We start from the raw sequence: 17674 nt of genomic DNA, 5'->3' as shown, positions 1-17674 counted from the left end.
GGAGTGATTTACTCCCAATTATGTGGTCAATTTTAGAGTAGGTGTGATGTGGTGCTGAGAAGAATGTACATTTTGTGGATTTGGGGTGGAGAGTTCTGTAAATGTCTATTAAGTTTGCTTGGTCCAGGTCTGAGTTCAATTCCTGGATATCTTTGTTAATTTTCTGTCTGGTTGATCTGTCTAATGTTGACAATGGGGTGTTAAAGTCTCCCACTATAATTGTGTGGGAGTCTAAGTCTCTTTGTAAGTCATTAAGAACTTGCCTTATGTGTTTGGGTGCTCCTGTATTGGGTGCATATATATTTAGGATCGTTAGCTCTTCTTGTTGCATTGATCCTTTTACCATTATGTAATGTCCTTCTGTGTCTCTTTTGATCTTTGTTGCTTTAAAGTCTAATTTATCAGAGATGAGAATTGCAACTCCTGCTTTTTTTTGCTCTCCATTTGCTTGGTAAATCTTCCTCCATCCCTTTATTTTGAGCCTTTGTGTATCCTTGCATGTGAGATGGGTTTCCTGGATACAGCACACCAATGGGTTTTGGCTTTTTATCCAATTTTCCAGTCTGTGTCTTTTGATTGGGGCATTTAGTCCATGTACATTTAGGGTTAATATTGTTATGTGTGAATTCGATAGTGCCATTTTGGTGCTAGCTGGCTGTTTTGGCCATTAATTGATGCAGATTCTTCATTGTGTTGATTCTCTTTACCATTTGGCATGTTTTTGGAGTGACTGGTCCTGGTTGTTCCTTTCTATGTGTAGAGCCTCTTTCAGGAGCTCTTGTAAAGCTGGCCTGGTCGTAACGAAATCTCTGAGTATGTGCATGTTCACAAAGGATTTTATTTTTCCTTCACTTATGAAGCTTAGTTTGGCTAGATAGGAGATTCTGGGTTGAAAGTTCTTTTCTTTAAGGATGTTGGATATTGGTCCCCACTCTCTTCTGGCTTGTAGGGTTTCTGCTGAGAGATCTGCTGTGAGTCTGATGGGCTTCCCTTTATGGGTAACCCGACCTTTCTCTCTGGCTGCCCTTAGTATTTTCTCCTTCATTTCAACCCTGGTGAATCTGACGATTATGTGCCTTGGAGTTGCTCTTCTTGACAAATGTCTTTGTGGGGTTCTCTGTATTTCCTGGACTTGAATGTTTGCCTGCATTGCTAGGTTGATGAAGTTTTCCTGGATAATTTCCTGAAGAGTATTTTCCAGCTTGGATTCATTCTCTTCGTCGCATTCGGGTACGCCTATCAAACGTAGATTAGGTCTTTTCACATAGTCCCACATTTCTTGGAGACTTTGTTCATTCCTTTTTACCCTTTTTTTCTCCATTCTTTCTTTCCCGTTTTATTTCGTTGAGTTGATCTTCTACCTCTGGTATCGTTTCTTCTGCTTGGTCAATTCGGCTTTGATACTTGTGCATGCTTCGCGAAGTTCTCGTGTTGCGTTTTTCAGCTCCATCAATTCACTTATATTCCTTTCTATTTTGTCCATTCTCGTTAGCATTTAGTCAGTCTTTTTTCAAGGTTCTTAGTTTCTTTGCATTTGGTTAGAACATGTTCTTTAAGTTCACAGAAGTTTCTTACTACCCACCTTCTGAAGTCTGATTCTGTCATTTCATCACACTCGTTCTCCATCCAGCCTTGTTCCCTTGCTGGTGAGGAGTTGTGATCCCTTGTAGGAGGAGAGGTGTTCTGGATTTGGGTGTTTTCATCCATTTTGCGCTGGTTTCTTCCCATCTTTATGGATTTATCCACCCGTCAACTTTGTAGTTGCTGGCTTTCAGATTGGCTCTCTGCGTGGACGTTCTGTTTGTTGATAATGAGGTTATTTCTGTTTCTTGGTTTTCCTTCTGACAGTCTGGCCCCTCTGCTGTAGGTCTGCTGAGGTCCATTCCAGGCCCTGCTTGCCTGGGGTTCACCTGCAGCAGCTGCTGAACAGTAAGGGTTGTTACCAGTTTTCTTCTTCTGCTATCTTTGTCCCAGAAGGATACCCGCCAAGTGTCAATCTGATCTCTCCTTTATGAGGTGGCTCTTTGGATATACAGGGGTCAGGGAGCTGCTTGAGGAGACGGTCTCTTCTTTCCAGGAGTTCAGATGCTGAGCTGTGAGCTCCATTGTTCATTCATAGCTGGTGGGCAGGTACGTTTAGGTCTGCTGCAGCAGAACTCATAAACCACTTTTTGTTCCCAGGTGCTCTGTCCCAGGGATTTAGGGCTTTATGAGTTTCCGTTATGCTGCTGCCTTGTCTTTATTTTTTTTCCTTCAGAGCTGCCCTGCCCAGCAAGGAGGCAGCCTAGTCACTGTCTGCCTGTATAGGGTTTGCTGAGCTGCGATGGGCTCTGCCCAGCTGCCGAGTGAACTTCCCTGCAGTCCTGTTTATGTGGGTGTAGTTAGAACTGCCTCAGCAATGGTGGTCCGCCCCTATTGAGGCGGAGTCTCTCTGTAGTGGCCGGTTGCCTTGGCAACGGCGGGCTGCCTCGGCATTGGCTGACTACCTCCCTAGGGGCGGGCTGCCTCGGTCATGGCAGACGCCCCTCCCCCGTCCAGGTTTCAGCTGCGCTTGCTGTGAAACTCTCAATCCAGAGAGTTTCTGATTGCTGTTCTTTTGTGGAGGTGGGACCAGCCAAGCCTGATTGCTGGCTCCCTGCCTCAGAGCCTTTTTTTTTTTTTTTTAAGTTGGTGTTCCAGTCACCTGTTGAAGAGGCGCCACGGTGTGTGTTTTTTTGCCTGCGGCGACTCACTGTGCTGGCTTAAACAGTGGCACTGAGATTCGTGGCGCTTTTTTTGCCCTGGAATCTACTGTCCTGGCTCCCTGCTCAGTCCCCTTTTTAAACAGACGAATGGGCGACTTCCCATGGCTCCAGTCGCCAGCCAGAAGGGCACCCGGACTGGTGTATTTTGTACAGAGAACCGCTGCTCGGGGCGCCGACAAAGCAGCTGCACAGGGCAAAGCAGCGGCGCCGGCTGGCACAGCCGCACTGGCCAAAACAGTCGCGCTGACGACCCGTGGAGCTCCTCCACCTGGGAATTGCCTAGTCTGTGGGCAATAAAAATGCGGCGTCCACTCACCCTCTGTGCTTTCACTCGGAGCTGCAATCCTGAGCTGTTCCTAAACGGCCATCTTCAATATAGCTTTTAATAAAGACAGTGATAAGAGAGATTTAATTAAAAGGAAAATCCTATTGTCATAGAAAGAGCTTTGAATAGAGTGGGTTTGCGTATGTTATAATCTGTGGTGCTAATAAATTGTTAAAAGTGAACTGCCTCATTTGTTGAGCTTGGGCAATGGACCACTTGGGAAGAAAGAAAAAAGGACTTTTTGTGCCAGGATTGTGGGAATCTGTGAAGACAAGACAAAGACCTCCAGAGTATGGTGGTGAATAGGTGTGTCTTTTCCCACCTTTTGACTTTTAGTGCATATGTGTTTTTTAAATGTTTTAAATGTTTTTTTCATAGACCGCTTATAGTTGGTTTTAGCATTTTTGTCCAATCTGACAATCTCTGCCCTTTAATTCATGTGTTTACAAGAGTGTATTTATTGATATGGTTGTTTACTGTTTTGCCATTTGTTTTCTCTCTTCATCTTTTTGTTTCTTTTGTCATGCCTTCTGTTGTATTATTTATGGTATTCCATTTTATTCTTTTGGCTTTTTAGCTATACTGCTTTACTGTATTTTTTTTCTTAGTTGCCCCATGAGTCACAACATATGTCTTTACTTTTTTACAGCCTACTTTCCAATAACATTATATAGCTATATTTATGTGAACTCTAACAACAATAAACTCTCCTCAACTATTTTGCTATTTTTGTCAACATTTTTCTTCTACATTTCTTAAAAACCCCACAATATATTATTATTATTGTTGTTGTTTAAGCGATCAATTATCATTTAAAAGTACTTTTAAAGAATATTATGAAATGGATGTTTATGTAAAAATGTATGTTTATCCATATATTTACAATTCCCAATGCTTTGTATTCCATTGCATAGATTTGAATTTCTATCTCATATTATTTTTTTTCAGCATGAAGAGCCTCCTTTAACATTTCTTGTAGTGCGGATTACTACTAGGAACAACTTCTCTCAGCATTTGTTTTTCTGAAAATATATTCTGCCTTTGTTTTTGAGGAATACTTTTACTTGATATAGAATTTTATGTAGATTTTTTTTCCCCTTTGGGCAGTTTCATGATTTTATTGTCTTTTGATCTTATTTCTCATGAGAAGTTTCTGGTAATTCCTCTTATTGTTATTTTGCATATATCATGTTTTTTTTTCCTCTGTTTTCAAGGTTTTATCCTTGTTTTTTGGCAGTTTGACTATGGTGTGTCATGGTATGCTTTTCATATATTTATTCTCTTCAGAGTTAGTTGAGCATCCTTGATCCATGGATTTATAGTTTCCATTAAAAAAAAAAATCTCTTGGCCATGAATTCTTAAAATAATAATAATGCTGCTGCTTTCCACTTCCTGCCATCTGACCCTAATTATAAGTATAATGCTAAGCTTTGTTTTACGGGTCAGTAAGACTGTTCCATTTTTTGAAACGTTTTTTTCTTTCTGTGCTTCAGTTCTTATCACTGTTCTGTTGCTTCAAGTTACTGGTCTTTTTCTTTAATCTGCTATTAATCCCATCCATTTTTTCCTCTCTGTTTGTTTTGAATCTTTTTTTTTTTTTAAATTTCTTTAGTAATTTTCCTCATTATGTTTATTTTTTTCAAGTCCTTAATATTAAGCATATTTTACAGATCTCAGTCATTTCTGGGTCTTTTTTCTGTTGGCTATTTTTTCTCCTGATTTCCTGACACTTTTTCCTGCCTCTTAGAAGTTTAGTGATTTTTGATTGGATATTTGGTATTGTGAATTTTATGTTATTTAGCGTCTGGATTTGATTTTCTTCTTTTAAAGAGTATTGTTGACCTTTGGTAAATAGTCGATCCCACCACTTGATTTTTTTTAAGGCTTTTCTTATGCTTTGTTAGCAGAAGTCTAGAGTAGCCCTAGTAACATCTAACCCTACTGCCAAGGCACATCCCTTCTGAGGTTTCTGCTGAGTGCCCCTAATGATCAATGAGGACTCTCCACTTAGGCAGATTAGAGTTCGAAAGTTTCCTTGTTTTGTATGAACTCTGAGAATTGTCTAACTTACAGCATCCCCCTTGTTCTTGGCTCATTTTTTGCATTATATATTCAGCAAAGACTCAAGGGGACCCTTTGCAGATTTCTGGGGCTTTGTTTTTACTTAGGTACCTCCTCTCTCGTTGCCTTAGCCTTTCTGAACTTATCTCTCACTCCTCAACTCAGTGAGACTGTTCTGATCTCCCCACCCCTGCTCAACACTTCAGAATGTATGTGCCTTCAGGTAATTTTAGGGCTAGTTCACTTGTTTTCTTGTGAATCACATTTTTTTGCTACCATTTGTCTAATATCTGAAAACAGTTTTATATATTTCTTTGTTTACGAAGGAAATATAGTCCCTTTAACTCCAACGTGGCAGAGGAGAAAGTCCTCTAGATTGTCAAACAAATAAAAATTTGCAGCTAAGTTTGCCAACAGAAGATGAAAAATATCTTCAGAAAGGATCTTTTACACTGAATATGTATCTGAGCTTTAAGAACTTCTTTATTTCTGAAAATAATATTCCTGAAGCTACAAGAATAGGGAATAATAGAAACCCAGTACCTTGGACATGTAATATCTTCCTGCCAAAAAGATCAGAGTGGTATAAGTGAATAGTCTCATTGTTTTCCAAACAATGTGGAAAAGCCTAGATACAGTCTCTGATATTTCTCATATAATAATCAACCTCTCAAATTAATTTTACTCTTTCATTTTTATATAAACTTAATTTGCCTTGATGTTTGTTCCTGAAATCTCTGAAATGTGCTGTTTTCCTTTTCTTTGTTTCTTTTCTCTCATTTTTCTATGTGTCTACCAATGACATTTCCTTCTTCAAACCTATTTTATTCATGACAAGTTCCTGGGGAGGAAGTCAGTCATTAATGTGTTGGTTGGTAGTATTTGCCTGTAAGCTGTTTAGTTACTAAATGAAAATAACAAAATGTAGTTTTGATGAATGCTTATTAGATTAGCACTTTTCCTAATCAGAAATAATACTTGGCTGTATTAACTTTTTATTTAGATTAAGTACAAGAGTAGCTATAATAGGCTGGGCCTGGTGGCTCACGCCTTTGGTCCCAGCACTTTAGGAGGCTGAGGCGGGTGGATCAGCTGACGTCAGGAGTTCGAGACTAGCCTGACCAACATGGTGAAACCCCATCTCTACTAAAAATACAAAAAAATTAGCCAGCCATGGTGGCAGGCGCCTGTAATCCCAGCTACTCAGGAGGCTGAGACAGGAGAATCGCTTGAACCCAGGAGCATAGGTTGCAAAGATCATGCCATTGCACTTCAGCCTGGGCAACAAGAACAGAACTCCATCTCAAAAAAGAAAAAAGAAAAGAATAGCTATAATAACAGTAATATTTACTATAAACTTTATAGTTAGCATTTAAATACAGTGCATGTTACATATCAACCACCATTATAAACACTTTAACTCTTAATCATCTCAGCAATGTTTTGAGAAAAGTACTATTATCCCCATTTTACAGGTGGAAAAAGTGAGGCAAAGGGAGTTTGTGGCCTGCCAATGGTTCTACAGCTGAAAGTAATAGAACCAGGAATTGAATCCATGCCTTCTGGCTCCAGGTCATGCTCTTTAAGCCCTGTGCCATACTGCCTAAACTGTTTCTAACACTCCCTTTATGCAGTCACACACACATACTACAGTGCCTACCATTGGTTCCCAAATCATAAATATTTGTCTAAGTTCAATGTCATATTCTTTAATATCTCCTCTTTCCTTGTTCTTTTCTTAAGCAAGTCTAATCTCTGAGGCTACTTGAAATTCGTTGGTTCCCACCTAGACTGTTAAAGTCTTAATCATTTTGTATTGGTCTCAGCACGTAGAAGTGTGCCTAACAAAAAGTAATGCTTATAACTGTCTTGTGATTTTAACTATATGTCTACTGATAATAGAAAATCCCAAGCAGTGTTCTTTCTCACGTGGAAAAGAAACAAAAGTGAATTTCTCAGAATACAGATACTGACACAGTTAACCAGCTAACCTAGTTTATCTACCTAAGTAACAATTCACATGCTGTTCCAAGTTCATATTTCTTATGAACTAAAATATAGATGTTTCTGTAGCCAGATCTCACTGGAAGCATCCCTTTTTCATTCCCAAACACTCTCAAATACATTCCTTAACTTCCAATATTAATTACACACAAGTTGTCATTTTCTTCATTCTACGAAAAGAGTAAAAAACAGATTAAGGTACTAGATTAAGGTATACTTAATGACAATTGATGATTCCAGAAGTAGACTCTAATACCGTATGCAGTCTTTTTTTCCCATCAGACCATCCTGTTTCTCAATGTGATGTAATTTTTTGAAATACAAATTAGATCACATTTGTTTCTAAAAGGATCAATTTCACTCTGAAAAGGATGTTTCCTTTCATAGGCCACAGATCTAAATTAATACTGTGAGCAAGTTAAAAATTGAAGAAGAGATCCTGGCCAAATAATTACTGTCCCACCTTCCCCATAAGGACACTGAAGGCATCAGTTAACATGGAGACACATTTTCCTCCTGCACAAAGTCATTGAGATATAATTTGGAGGCTTTAGATAAGAAGCACTTGGAGAATTGGGGAAACAGCAAGTCGTATGAGGCCAGTATTTACCTATGGGAAGGGTCAGAGATCTTTCATAAGTAGTAGTTAAGACTTACAGTAGAGTAGAGATACCTGTAGAGACAAAAAAAAAAAAAATCAACTTAAAAACAAAATCAAGCCTTTTTTAAAGTGGCTAGATTTCACAAAGTTCTTCTTTTTATAAGTAAGCAATTGAAGATGTTTGTCTTTTAAAAATAAATATTAAAGCTTAAAGTTTTATTTTAAAGGTAATAAAAGATCCTTTGGGCAGCTCTAGAAATTTTTATTTTGTTAATATAAAAGATTATAAAAATCTGAGAACGATTTGAAAGTACAGTAATGACATAAACCAAAGATAGTCTTATAAATTGAACTCTCATTAAATCTTTGCCAAAAAAAATTCTCAAAAGACATTTTTATGTTACTATTTCAATAAACTATTCTTATACAGACTTCTTCCTTTGGAAATCAACGGTCCTTTCCTGGAATTTGACTTTTTTGACAATGTGATCTTTGTACTTTTAAAAATTATTTTCTGCAGAAAATTACAGTGATGATTTTGAAGATGAGTATGTTGATGCGCCTTTGACTACCAAAGATGAAGATACCCATTCCAAAAGGAATTCTAAATCAGAAAAAATAAGCACACTCAAACAGGTATACATCAATTATATATTTGTCAGCTTTACAACTTTTTCATCAACTTGGCTGCCTATTACTATATGAAGAGCTCAAAAAATGGAGTTTTTCATAATTTTGCTCATTGTTGTAAAGTTACAGGTCTCTTAACACTCAAACATTTTCTTAGCTCAGCATATCAAATTAATGTAAATCTTAATAAAAAATATGACAGTTGATGATTTTATGAGAGATTTTTGGCCAGGCACAGATCTTTGAGCCCAGGAGCTAGAAGCCAACCTGGGCAACATGGTGCTATCTCATTTCTCCAAAAAATAAATTTTTACAAAATTTGCAAATATGGTGGCACATGCCTGTAGTCCCAGCTACTTAGGAAGCTGAGGTGGGGGGATCACTTGAGCCCAGGAGGTCAAGGTTGCAGTGACCTGCAATTATGTCACTGCATTCCAGCCTGGGTGATAAGTGAGACTCTGTCTCAAACAAACGAAAAAAGATTTCTTTTGGCAAATAAGCTTAAGGTAAGCTTTAGAAATTGAAAGCCTAATTAAAATTTCAAAACTAATTTTTAAACAAGTATATTAAATTATACTTTTTTTGGTATGATTTGTCTTTATGAAGTATAATAAATGGCCCTCCCTAGTATTTATGCTAGTTATAACATTAATGTCTAAAACTTACTTAGCTAAGATAAGGAACTACATGATTCCATTCAGATTCAGATGCAGTGATGCTTCGTACTCTAATTCTGTCATTTCCCAGTTCTTACCAAGACTTGTTCAGGGCTACTACTCCATATTGCCTTCCTTATAGAACTTGTCTTTAAAGCTATCTTATAGTAGCTGGTAGGACAATTAGTGTTGTTATTTGTTACTACTATTTATTATTTTGATCTCTATCTGTACATAGTCTCTTTGGTACTGTGTTTTAGGACTAGATGTTTTTAACACGTATGAAACTGGACACAAGATAAAAGAAACACTTCAGGCATATATAAATACTCTTATTTTTAAGTTTACTTAGTATTTGGCCCTTCAGTGTCTACATGTCACTCAATTTTGAGGGAAAAACAAGATGACTTTAGAAATAACAGAAATTAATGTGACAGATAAGTAGCCTTAGAAATTTAATGAGATTTTATACTTGGAATAAGGCAATTGCAGTATTTTGTTGAAAACTGAATAGGTCTCCAGCTTGGCCAACATGGTGAAACCCCACCTCTACTAAAAATAGAAAAATTAGCCAGGCATGGTGGCAGGTGCCTGTAATCCCAGCTCCTCGGGAAGCTGAGGTAGGAGAATTGCTTGAACCTGGCAAGGCAGGAGAATCGCTTGAACCTGCAGAGGTTACAGTGAGCCGAGATCAAGCCACCACTGCACTGTAGCCTGAGAGACAGAGACTCTGTCTCAAAAAGGAAAAATGAATCGGTCAGTAAAAGGCATAATAGTGTGGTATATTTAGAAAGTGTACCATATATATAAAAATGTATCAACCTAAATGTGGAAGCTTCAGAGTGCTGTCTGGGTAAGAATCAAAATAGGAAAGAATTAAAGCTCTGTTATGGGAGGATCCCACAAACTGCCTGGCCAGGTAGGAGGTATAGGTAATATTAATAGGAAAACTTATTCTAAGGTAACCTCTACTATAGAAGAACTTTATCTGTCTTGCTGTTTGGTAGCCTGCCTTTCTGAAAGTTGTGTCTTTTGAAACATAGATGAAATAATGAATACAAAGAATTTGGTCATTAATTTTGAACAATAAGGGATAATAGACTGGTAATGTTATAATTGCAGAACTCTTGTGTGAAATAGGTCTGTTTAATCTTGACTTTCAAGAAAACTAGCAAATTCATGAGCAAGGTAGATGAGCAAATGGCACTTAGACTTTAAGCACTTAGACTTTTTTCAGGCCTAAATTACTTTTAGTAATCGCCAAGGTTCAGAAAAAAATTTTAGTAGTTCCGTCAGTGCTACAGTCTTGAAGAGTTATTGATGAATCAGAAAACACAGTTCCTGATCTTTTCAATAAAAAGCCCTGGTTTTCACATTTTGCTATTATTTGCATTGTGGTCATTTTATGTAATTTTGGTTTCAAAACATATAATCATTTTTATTTTTTAATTTAGGAAGAAGAAAAAACTGGCATGCTAGCTAATGGTAAATATTATTTGTATTCATATATTTTAGTTGGCAAAAAATTCGTCTGCTTAGAATTTCATCTAAATAATTCTGAATGAGTTTACTATGTGTTTGTTTTTACGTATTTCTGAGGAATTAAAGTTCCTAGCTTTTCCCAATAATGTGTTTCTTTTGCCTATATTGAATGCATTCTATTATATTTAAGATTATTTTTTGTTATTTTTCTTATGCCCTTTGCCTTCCATGTGTACGTGTACACTAGACCAGTACATAAGTGTAGATATGTATGTTGATGTTAGCCTACTGTCTTCTACATGGGAAGAAAATCATATTTGTTATATGCATACACACACACACGTAAAACATGCTTGTTACATTCATACACAGATAAGATTATATACTCTTTGTGAGCATTTATCTTGTTTTTATATGCATTGCGTATGTTTAAAATAATTTTATCAGATCAATGGAACCATCCAGTTTAACACGTTCCTTGTATTTTTCTTTATATTCTTCCAGTTGTGCTGCTTGATTCATTAGACTCTGTTGCAGAGGTCAACCTTGATGAACAAGATAAAACAACCCCTAAGACAAAGGGCCTACCAGAAATGACTGATAATGAAATGACAGGAACAGGTAAAAGTATTTGAAAACTTTAAATCTGACATTTTTCTACCATATGTAATCATTTAAATAATTGGAACTTTCTAATGATGACACAATGCTATTAGGCCAAGTAAAGTGTGGTTTTAAATAAATGTTAATAAATGAATAAATGCTGTTAATACAAAGTATAACACTGTAGGTGAACGTTAACCAATTTTTGATGCCTCTACAGAGTATTCAGTTAAATCTGCCATGTGTAGAAGAAATGGGATTTTGGTCTTATTGTGCTTTTCCATAGTTCTTTCTCTAGGAAAAAGCTGCATCCCATCCCCAAATTCTGAAATACCTGATACCAACTAGACTTTGCTAAAACCTTTAAAGGTCTTTGAGATAATGCCTTTTCAAACTTTTTTAAAGCAGCAAAATGCTCATTTCCAATTGAAATCTTGTATAGAACTCTCTCATAGGTAAAAATGATACTTTATTAGTATAAATATTTAAACTTATATTTGTTACATTTGGCCATAAAATAGGTGAGGACAATAATGGTTTTTTGGAATGTTTGAAATCAGAAACTATTGAGATTTGTTGTGGCCTCATGTCACCATCGGTCTTCTAGTGTGTTTGTGTTTCTGTTTTGGTTAAGTAATGTAAAAATATTCTTGTTTTATCACATAAATAGCTTCAAATGGAAACTTTTTAATCAGCTTACTTTGCAGTTTATATATACTGGTTAACTAAACCAATTTAGATACTTGATTAAAAACAAAAAAGAGTAATTGAATCACTAATCATCATCAGCTTACATTTCTTTTTTTTTTCTTTTTACTTTTTAATTGACATAGTATACCTTTGGAAAAGCTCATGGTATCACAATAGTGCAACTCAGTGAATTTTGAAATACTGAGCACACCCATGTAATCAGTAACCAGATAAAAACTAAGAGGACTCAAACCACAATGTCCATCACATCTCTTATGTCTAGTCACTGTCTTTGCAAGAGTCACCACTATTTTGACTTGTTACATCTACTTTCATTTTAAAATATAAAGGTCAAAAAATTACAACTATAAGACATAATTTTCCCATTAAGACACATTACTCATTTGTTGCCCAACTAAGTATTCCACTGTGATGTAAGCATGTGCTGAGTGCATGTCCCTCAGTTTTACAGCTGTCGATTTAAGGGACCACGTCACCATACATCCTGTGATAGTTATCCCCTTGCACAGTTTTCAGTAGGCAGACATGAATTCTTTTAAAAGACCATTGTAGAGCTACAATTTTTCTGATTAATAGTATTTTATAGGAAGTTCATGTGCTCAGGGTGACCAGAGAAACTTTATTCTGAGAAGTGCATTAAATCAAGTAAAAGAGAAAGCAAAAGTTATTAACAATATTATTACATAATGTATTCAGATTATTACAGTTACATAAATGATACATTTGAGTGTGCAGAATGGTTCTATTCCAATTTTTTAGTTGTAAAGCATGATTTAAAATGGAATTTCAGTCAAACATCTGTGAAACCCATGATTTTCTCTGAAAAACTGATTATAAAATTAGTGTCAAACAGTGTGAAAACCACTACTGTAGGTTGTAAGAAAAACTCAGAAATAAAATATATATTTCTAAAAGTAAAAATTTTATTAAGGTGAACTAAGCAGTTATATAAAACTGTAGTTTTTTGGTCTTAATTCTTAATATTCTTGCCTATAAGATAACTTGATTAGTCAATTACTTGAGCATAGTAAAGTGTGAACTTACTATCGTGTAGCGTTGGATTCAGATTTTCAGCCTTGCCACTTAGCAGCTACGTGACACTGGATAATGAGTACCTCTAAGCCTGTTTTCTCATTTTTAAAATTAAGCCTTGTGATGGTCAACTGAGATAACATATAGTACATTTTTAAGATTCACTAAATAGTAGCAACTTTGTTGTTGTTATTATCATTATTATTTATGTCAACCTCTCTTATTAATACATGCTATAGTAGAGAACCTAGAGTTATAGAGTGTAAATACTTGTTGGCTGCGGGCGATTAAATTTCTAGTATTTAAAATATATACTTGAAAGTCTTCAGCCAGGTGTGGTGGCTCCCACCTGTAATCCCAGCACTTTGGGAGGCTGAGGCAAGCGGATCACCTGAGGTCAAGAGTTCAAGCCCAGCCTGGCCAACCTGGTAAAACCTCGCCTCTACTAAGAAATATAAAAAAAAAAAAAAAAAAAAAAAAAAAAAAAAAATAGCTGAGCATGGTGGCACGTATCTATAATCCCAGCTACTCAGGAGACTGAGGCAAGAGAGTTGCCTGAACCTAGGGAGGTGGAGGTTGCAGTTAGCCAACATCATGGCACTGTACTCCAGCCTGGGTGACAGAGTGAGACTCCATCTGTAAATTAATTAATTAAAAATATATATATATACTGGAAAGTCTTCAAATGAGTATGTGAACTAGGTTTAAGAACTGAAAAGTTCAGTGGGGTTTGTTTTACCTTGCCACTTTATGTGTTAAGCAGCTAACTTTAACAAACGTTGCTTAACTTTCAAACATTGGCTGATTTTAAAACATTGTCAAAGATTCTCTTATTAAAAATATTATTTATGAAATTATTTGTGTCTTGCTGTATTAAAGAGTTTAGCAAGTATGAAACGAAGGGTTTCCTAACACCAGGCCAGATCTAACCTTTCACTTTTTTCATTTGTCTCACAGGCAAGTACCATTTTGTGCTATGCCTACATTATTAGAGTCGTCACAGGGTGACAGCGTTGCTTCATGAAACTAGACCCTTTCCTCTGCAAAATAGTATTTGGCACTTTTAAACTGTCTCTCTCTTTTTTTTGTTTTTTTTTTTTTGAGACAGAATCTTGCTCTGTCACCCAGGCTGGAGTGCAGTGGCATGATCTTGGCCCACTGCAATCTCCACCTCCTGGGTTCAAGTGACTCTCCTGTCTCAGCCTCTCGAGTAGCTGGGATTACAGGTACACACCACCAAGCCAAGCTAATTTTTGTGGGGTTTTTTTCGTAGAGATGGGGTTTCGCCATGTTGGCCAGGCTGGTCTTGAACTCCTGACCTCAGGTGACCCGCCCACCTCAGCATCCCAAAGAGCTGAGATTACAGGCGTGAGCCACCATGCCCAGCCTCAACTTCTAAAGTTGAAAAATATAGGGATCTTTTGACTTCAGAATACATAAAATAACTAGAGTCTTCTCTTTTCAATGTAAAAGGCAGATAAATAACTCCTTTTGTTTTCATGATGTGCGTGGAAAAGAGTTAACTTACATAACCACGGAATTACTTTTAATATGGCTTCGGTTAATAACTCAAGTTAGAAAAGTACCATTTTCCTGACTTTTTTTTGAGCAGCCCCTCCTTCTTTTTTTTTTTTTTTTTTTCATTTCTCTTTCCTAACTTTTAGGTCATTTGTTTTTCTGCATGTTTGCTCTGTTGTTGCTTAAAAGCATAGAACCTATTCTTTCTGACGCTTCATACCTACTACATTAGGTATCAGCGTTCAGTACTACTATGCTGTTTACCATTGAAGTCATTTCTTTTATGTATATTCAGCAGATACTTTACTCAACCTGATATTTTTATAGAGGAAAAAAAACACTGTGCTTTCCTTTTTTTCTTGAAAATTAATGATCTCTTTCATTCATGCTACAAGCAAGACCTTTTTCCTCATGTCCTCTTGAAAATCTCTGCCCTTCAACTGGCAATTCTTCTCTAGCAGTATCCCCTTCTACTTTTAGTTTATTTAAGCAAACTTGTTATTTGGGTATGCTTCATGTAGCCATGGGGACCTGAAGCACTGGCTAGAAAGACATCTCGGTGTAAGCAATTCTTAAACAATCTGATATATAGTACTTGCCTATCTCTTCTGTTTACAAGTTGTGTATATACAGATGAGACTATATATACTATTTTATTTTTAATAACTGGTTAATTAACCGTGGGTATCAAGATGAGAGATTGGTTACTCTGTTTTCTTTTTTCCCTCTCTCCCATGATTCATTGTTTACCTCTAATTTTGAAAATTCTACTTGTTAGTAATGAAAATTACAAAATGAGTAAGAAAGTACTCAAAAATGTGCAATCATTATTATCAAATTATTTGAATTCTTTTTTCTAGATTTTGTCAGTTGCTGGAAAGAGATGGTGTATTAGTCTATTTTCATGCTGTTGATAAAGACATACCCGAGACTGGGTGATTTATACAGGAAAAAGGGTTTCTTGGACTTACAGTTCCAGTGGCTGGGGAAGCCTTACAATCATGGTGGAAGGCAAGGAGGAGCAAGGCACATCTTACGTGGATGGTGGCAGGCAAAGAGAGCTTGTACAGGGAAACTCCCATTTTTAAAACCATCAGATCTTGTGAGACTCATTCACTATCACAAGAACAGTGCAGGAAAGACCCACCCCCATAATTCAGTCACCTCCCACTCTCTTCCTTCCATGACCTGTGGGAATTGTGGGAGTTACAATTCAAGATGAGATTTGGGTAAAGACACAGCCAAACCATATCAGAAGGCTAATAGGGAAGGAAGAGTGAATGATGACATCAGGGTTTCTACTTTGACTGAGTAAATAGTGATGTGATTAGGTAAAATAGGAAATACTGGTGGTAGAACAAGTTTTAGTAGGGAATATAATGAATTCAGTAGGGGAATATGTAGATGTGATACACTTATAGGACAATCTAAATGTTAAGTTGATGTTCAGAAAAGAATTGTAAGCACATAGACATAGATTTGGGAGTCATGGGCATGTGGGTAATAGTTGAAGCTAAGAGTCCTCATGAAACTAGTCAGGTCAAAAAATTGGTAAATGAGACTTTCAAAAGAAGAGGGCTGAAAATGAAGTCCTGAAATGAACTATAGACCATAAGAGATGAAAAACTAGCCGTCAAAATGGTGGGAATAACAAAAAGAAAAAGGCATGCAGAAGAAACAGTTACCAGGAAAAAGACAATGTGTGACTTATCTGCCTTTTGGCTAAGGTGAAGTGAAAAAGATAATGTCAGATGTCTCACATAGTTGAAGAGAACTAAAGACAGATGGAGTTCGTCATTAGAAAATTGCTTTTGATCACAGCAGTTTTAGCAGGATGTGGGAACACAATGGATTGCAAAGTTAGAAGAGTGAATTCATTGTGGTTGAAAAAATGCAGATGACAGGATGCTTGGTGGTACAGAGAAGTAGAGAGAGTGGAGGTAGAATCCTTCAAAGGAATTTGTCATTTTGGGAAATTTAGGAATAGTCTTATCCAGTGCAGAGGGATCAGTTAACAATAGTAGGAGAAAGGGCAATGACTTGTGGAGGCAGATTTTATACTTACCGCATCAGGACACACCTCAACTTGCTAAAAGAGTTATTGAGGTTGCTGTGAATATATACTGGTAGGCCATAGCTGGAAATTACCTAGTTAGTACTTAACTCTACTTTTATATTTCTAACAGATTAAGGAATGATATTAGTGTTTTATAGTTCTCATGTGTTTGTGGTGTAATTATTTTTGGAGGTTACATTTATTTCAACAGGTGTTTCTTATGGACAAAGCAATAGTGATATTGAAGCCCTACATCAAGCTTATTGTCATATAGCACATTCATTGGGAGATGAAGATGAACAAAAAATTGAGAGTAACACAATGGAAGATACCAAGAGCTCAGTGAAAGGTCATCCTCAAGAAAATGAAGAGCATTCAAAAAACATCTCTACTATGGAATCCGGTAAAAGCTTATAGATGAATTTTTCAATTAATTTGATATCCTTTCTGAAGAGTTTGTAGTGTAATATAGTTAAAATACAATTTGCTGTAGTGATTTTTCCTCTGTCTCTGAGCTTAATTAAAGAGATTTTTTTCAAATGACATACGGGAATTATTGGCTTAACTATAAAATTAGAGCTAAACACAAAATGGAATTTCAGTTTCGTTCCTTTTCTTTTCTTTTCTTCTTTCTTTTTCTGTCTGTCTGTCTTGCTCTGTGACCCAGGCTGTAGTGCAATGGTGCGATCTTCGCTCACTGCAGCCTCTGCCACCCAGGTTCAGGTGATTCTCCTGCTGCAGCCTCCCCAGTAGCTGGAATTACAGGCACCCGCCACCATGCCCAGCTAATTTTTGTATGTTTAATAGAGATGGGGTTTCACCGTGTTGGTCAGGCTAGCCTTGAACTCCTGACCTAAGGTGATCAGCCCTCCTCAACCTCCCAAAGTGCTGGGATTGCAGGCATGAGCCACCGCACCCAGCCCAGTTTCTTTTCTAACATGCCTTGACCAAATTAAGAAGTCACTTAAATGGACATTTTTTACTCTTTTGCAAGTACATGTATTAAAGTTGTATTTTATTAGAGAACAGTATTTCCGGATCAACAAAACATGTACATAGCGTGCATGCATGGGTGTGTGTGTGTGTGTATAGATATTTTTTTGATACATATATTTGATATTGATATTTGAGATATTTGATATTTCATAAGAAAGGAAGTTTTCCTGGTGTAAGGAAACTTAGGATGGAAAACAGGTTTATTTCATGTATCGTTTTGTTAACTATGTCAGAGAAAATATAATTTTGGTGGT

The 17674-nt window shown here is 36.7% G+C and overlaps 1 protein-coding gene across 7 annotated transcripts in view; it reads left to right on the top strand.

The window, feature by feature from the left end:
* CEP162 (centrosomal protein 162) overlaps positions 1–17674 on the top strand; it is a 109375-nt gene that overhangs the window by 17672 nt on the left and 74029 nt on the right. For 6 of the 7 annotated variants that reach the window (XM_037731765.1, XM_017509664.2, XM_017509665.2 and 3 more), the window contains 4 exons: positions 8257–8372; positions 10477–10507; positions 11009–11125; positions 16636–16827. In XM_037731765.1, coding sequence (XP_037587693.1) covers positions 8257–8372; positions 10477–10507; positions 11009–11125; positions 16636–16827 — 456 coding nt within the window. The remainder of the gene's footprint in view (positions 1–8256; positions 8373–10476; positions 10508–11008; positions 11126–16635; positions 16828–17674) is intronic. The other variant, XM_037731766.1, reaches the window with a different exon arrangement.

The sequence above is a fragment of the Cebus imitator genome, unplaced genomic scaffold (genome assembly GCF_001604975.1).
Source record: "Cebus imitator isolate Cc_AM_T3 unplaced genomic scaffold, Cebus_imitator-1.0 Scaffold418, whole genome shotgun sequence".
NCBI classification, from domain to species: domain Eukaryota; kingdom Metazoa; phylum Chordata; class Mammalia; order Primates; family Cebidae; genus Cebus; species Cebus imitator.
Note: the sequence above shows the minus strand (reverse complement) of the source record. Positions and strands in the feature narration are given on the sequence as shown.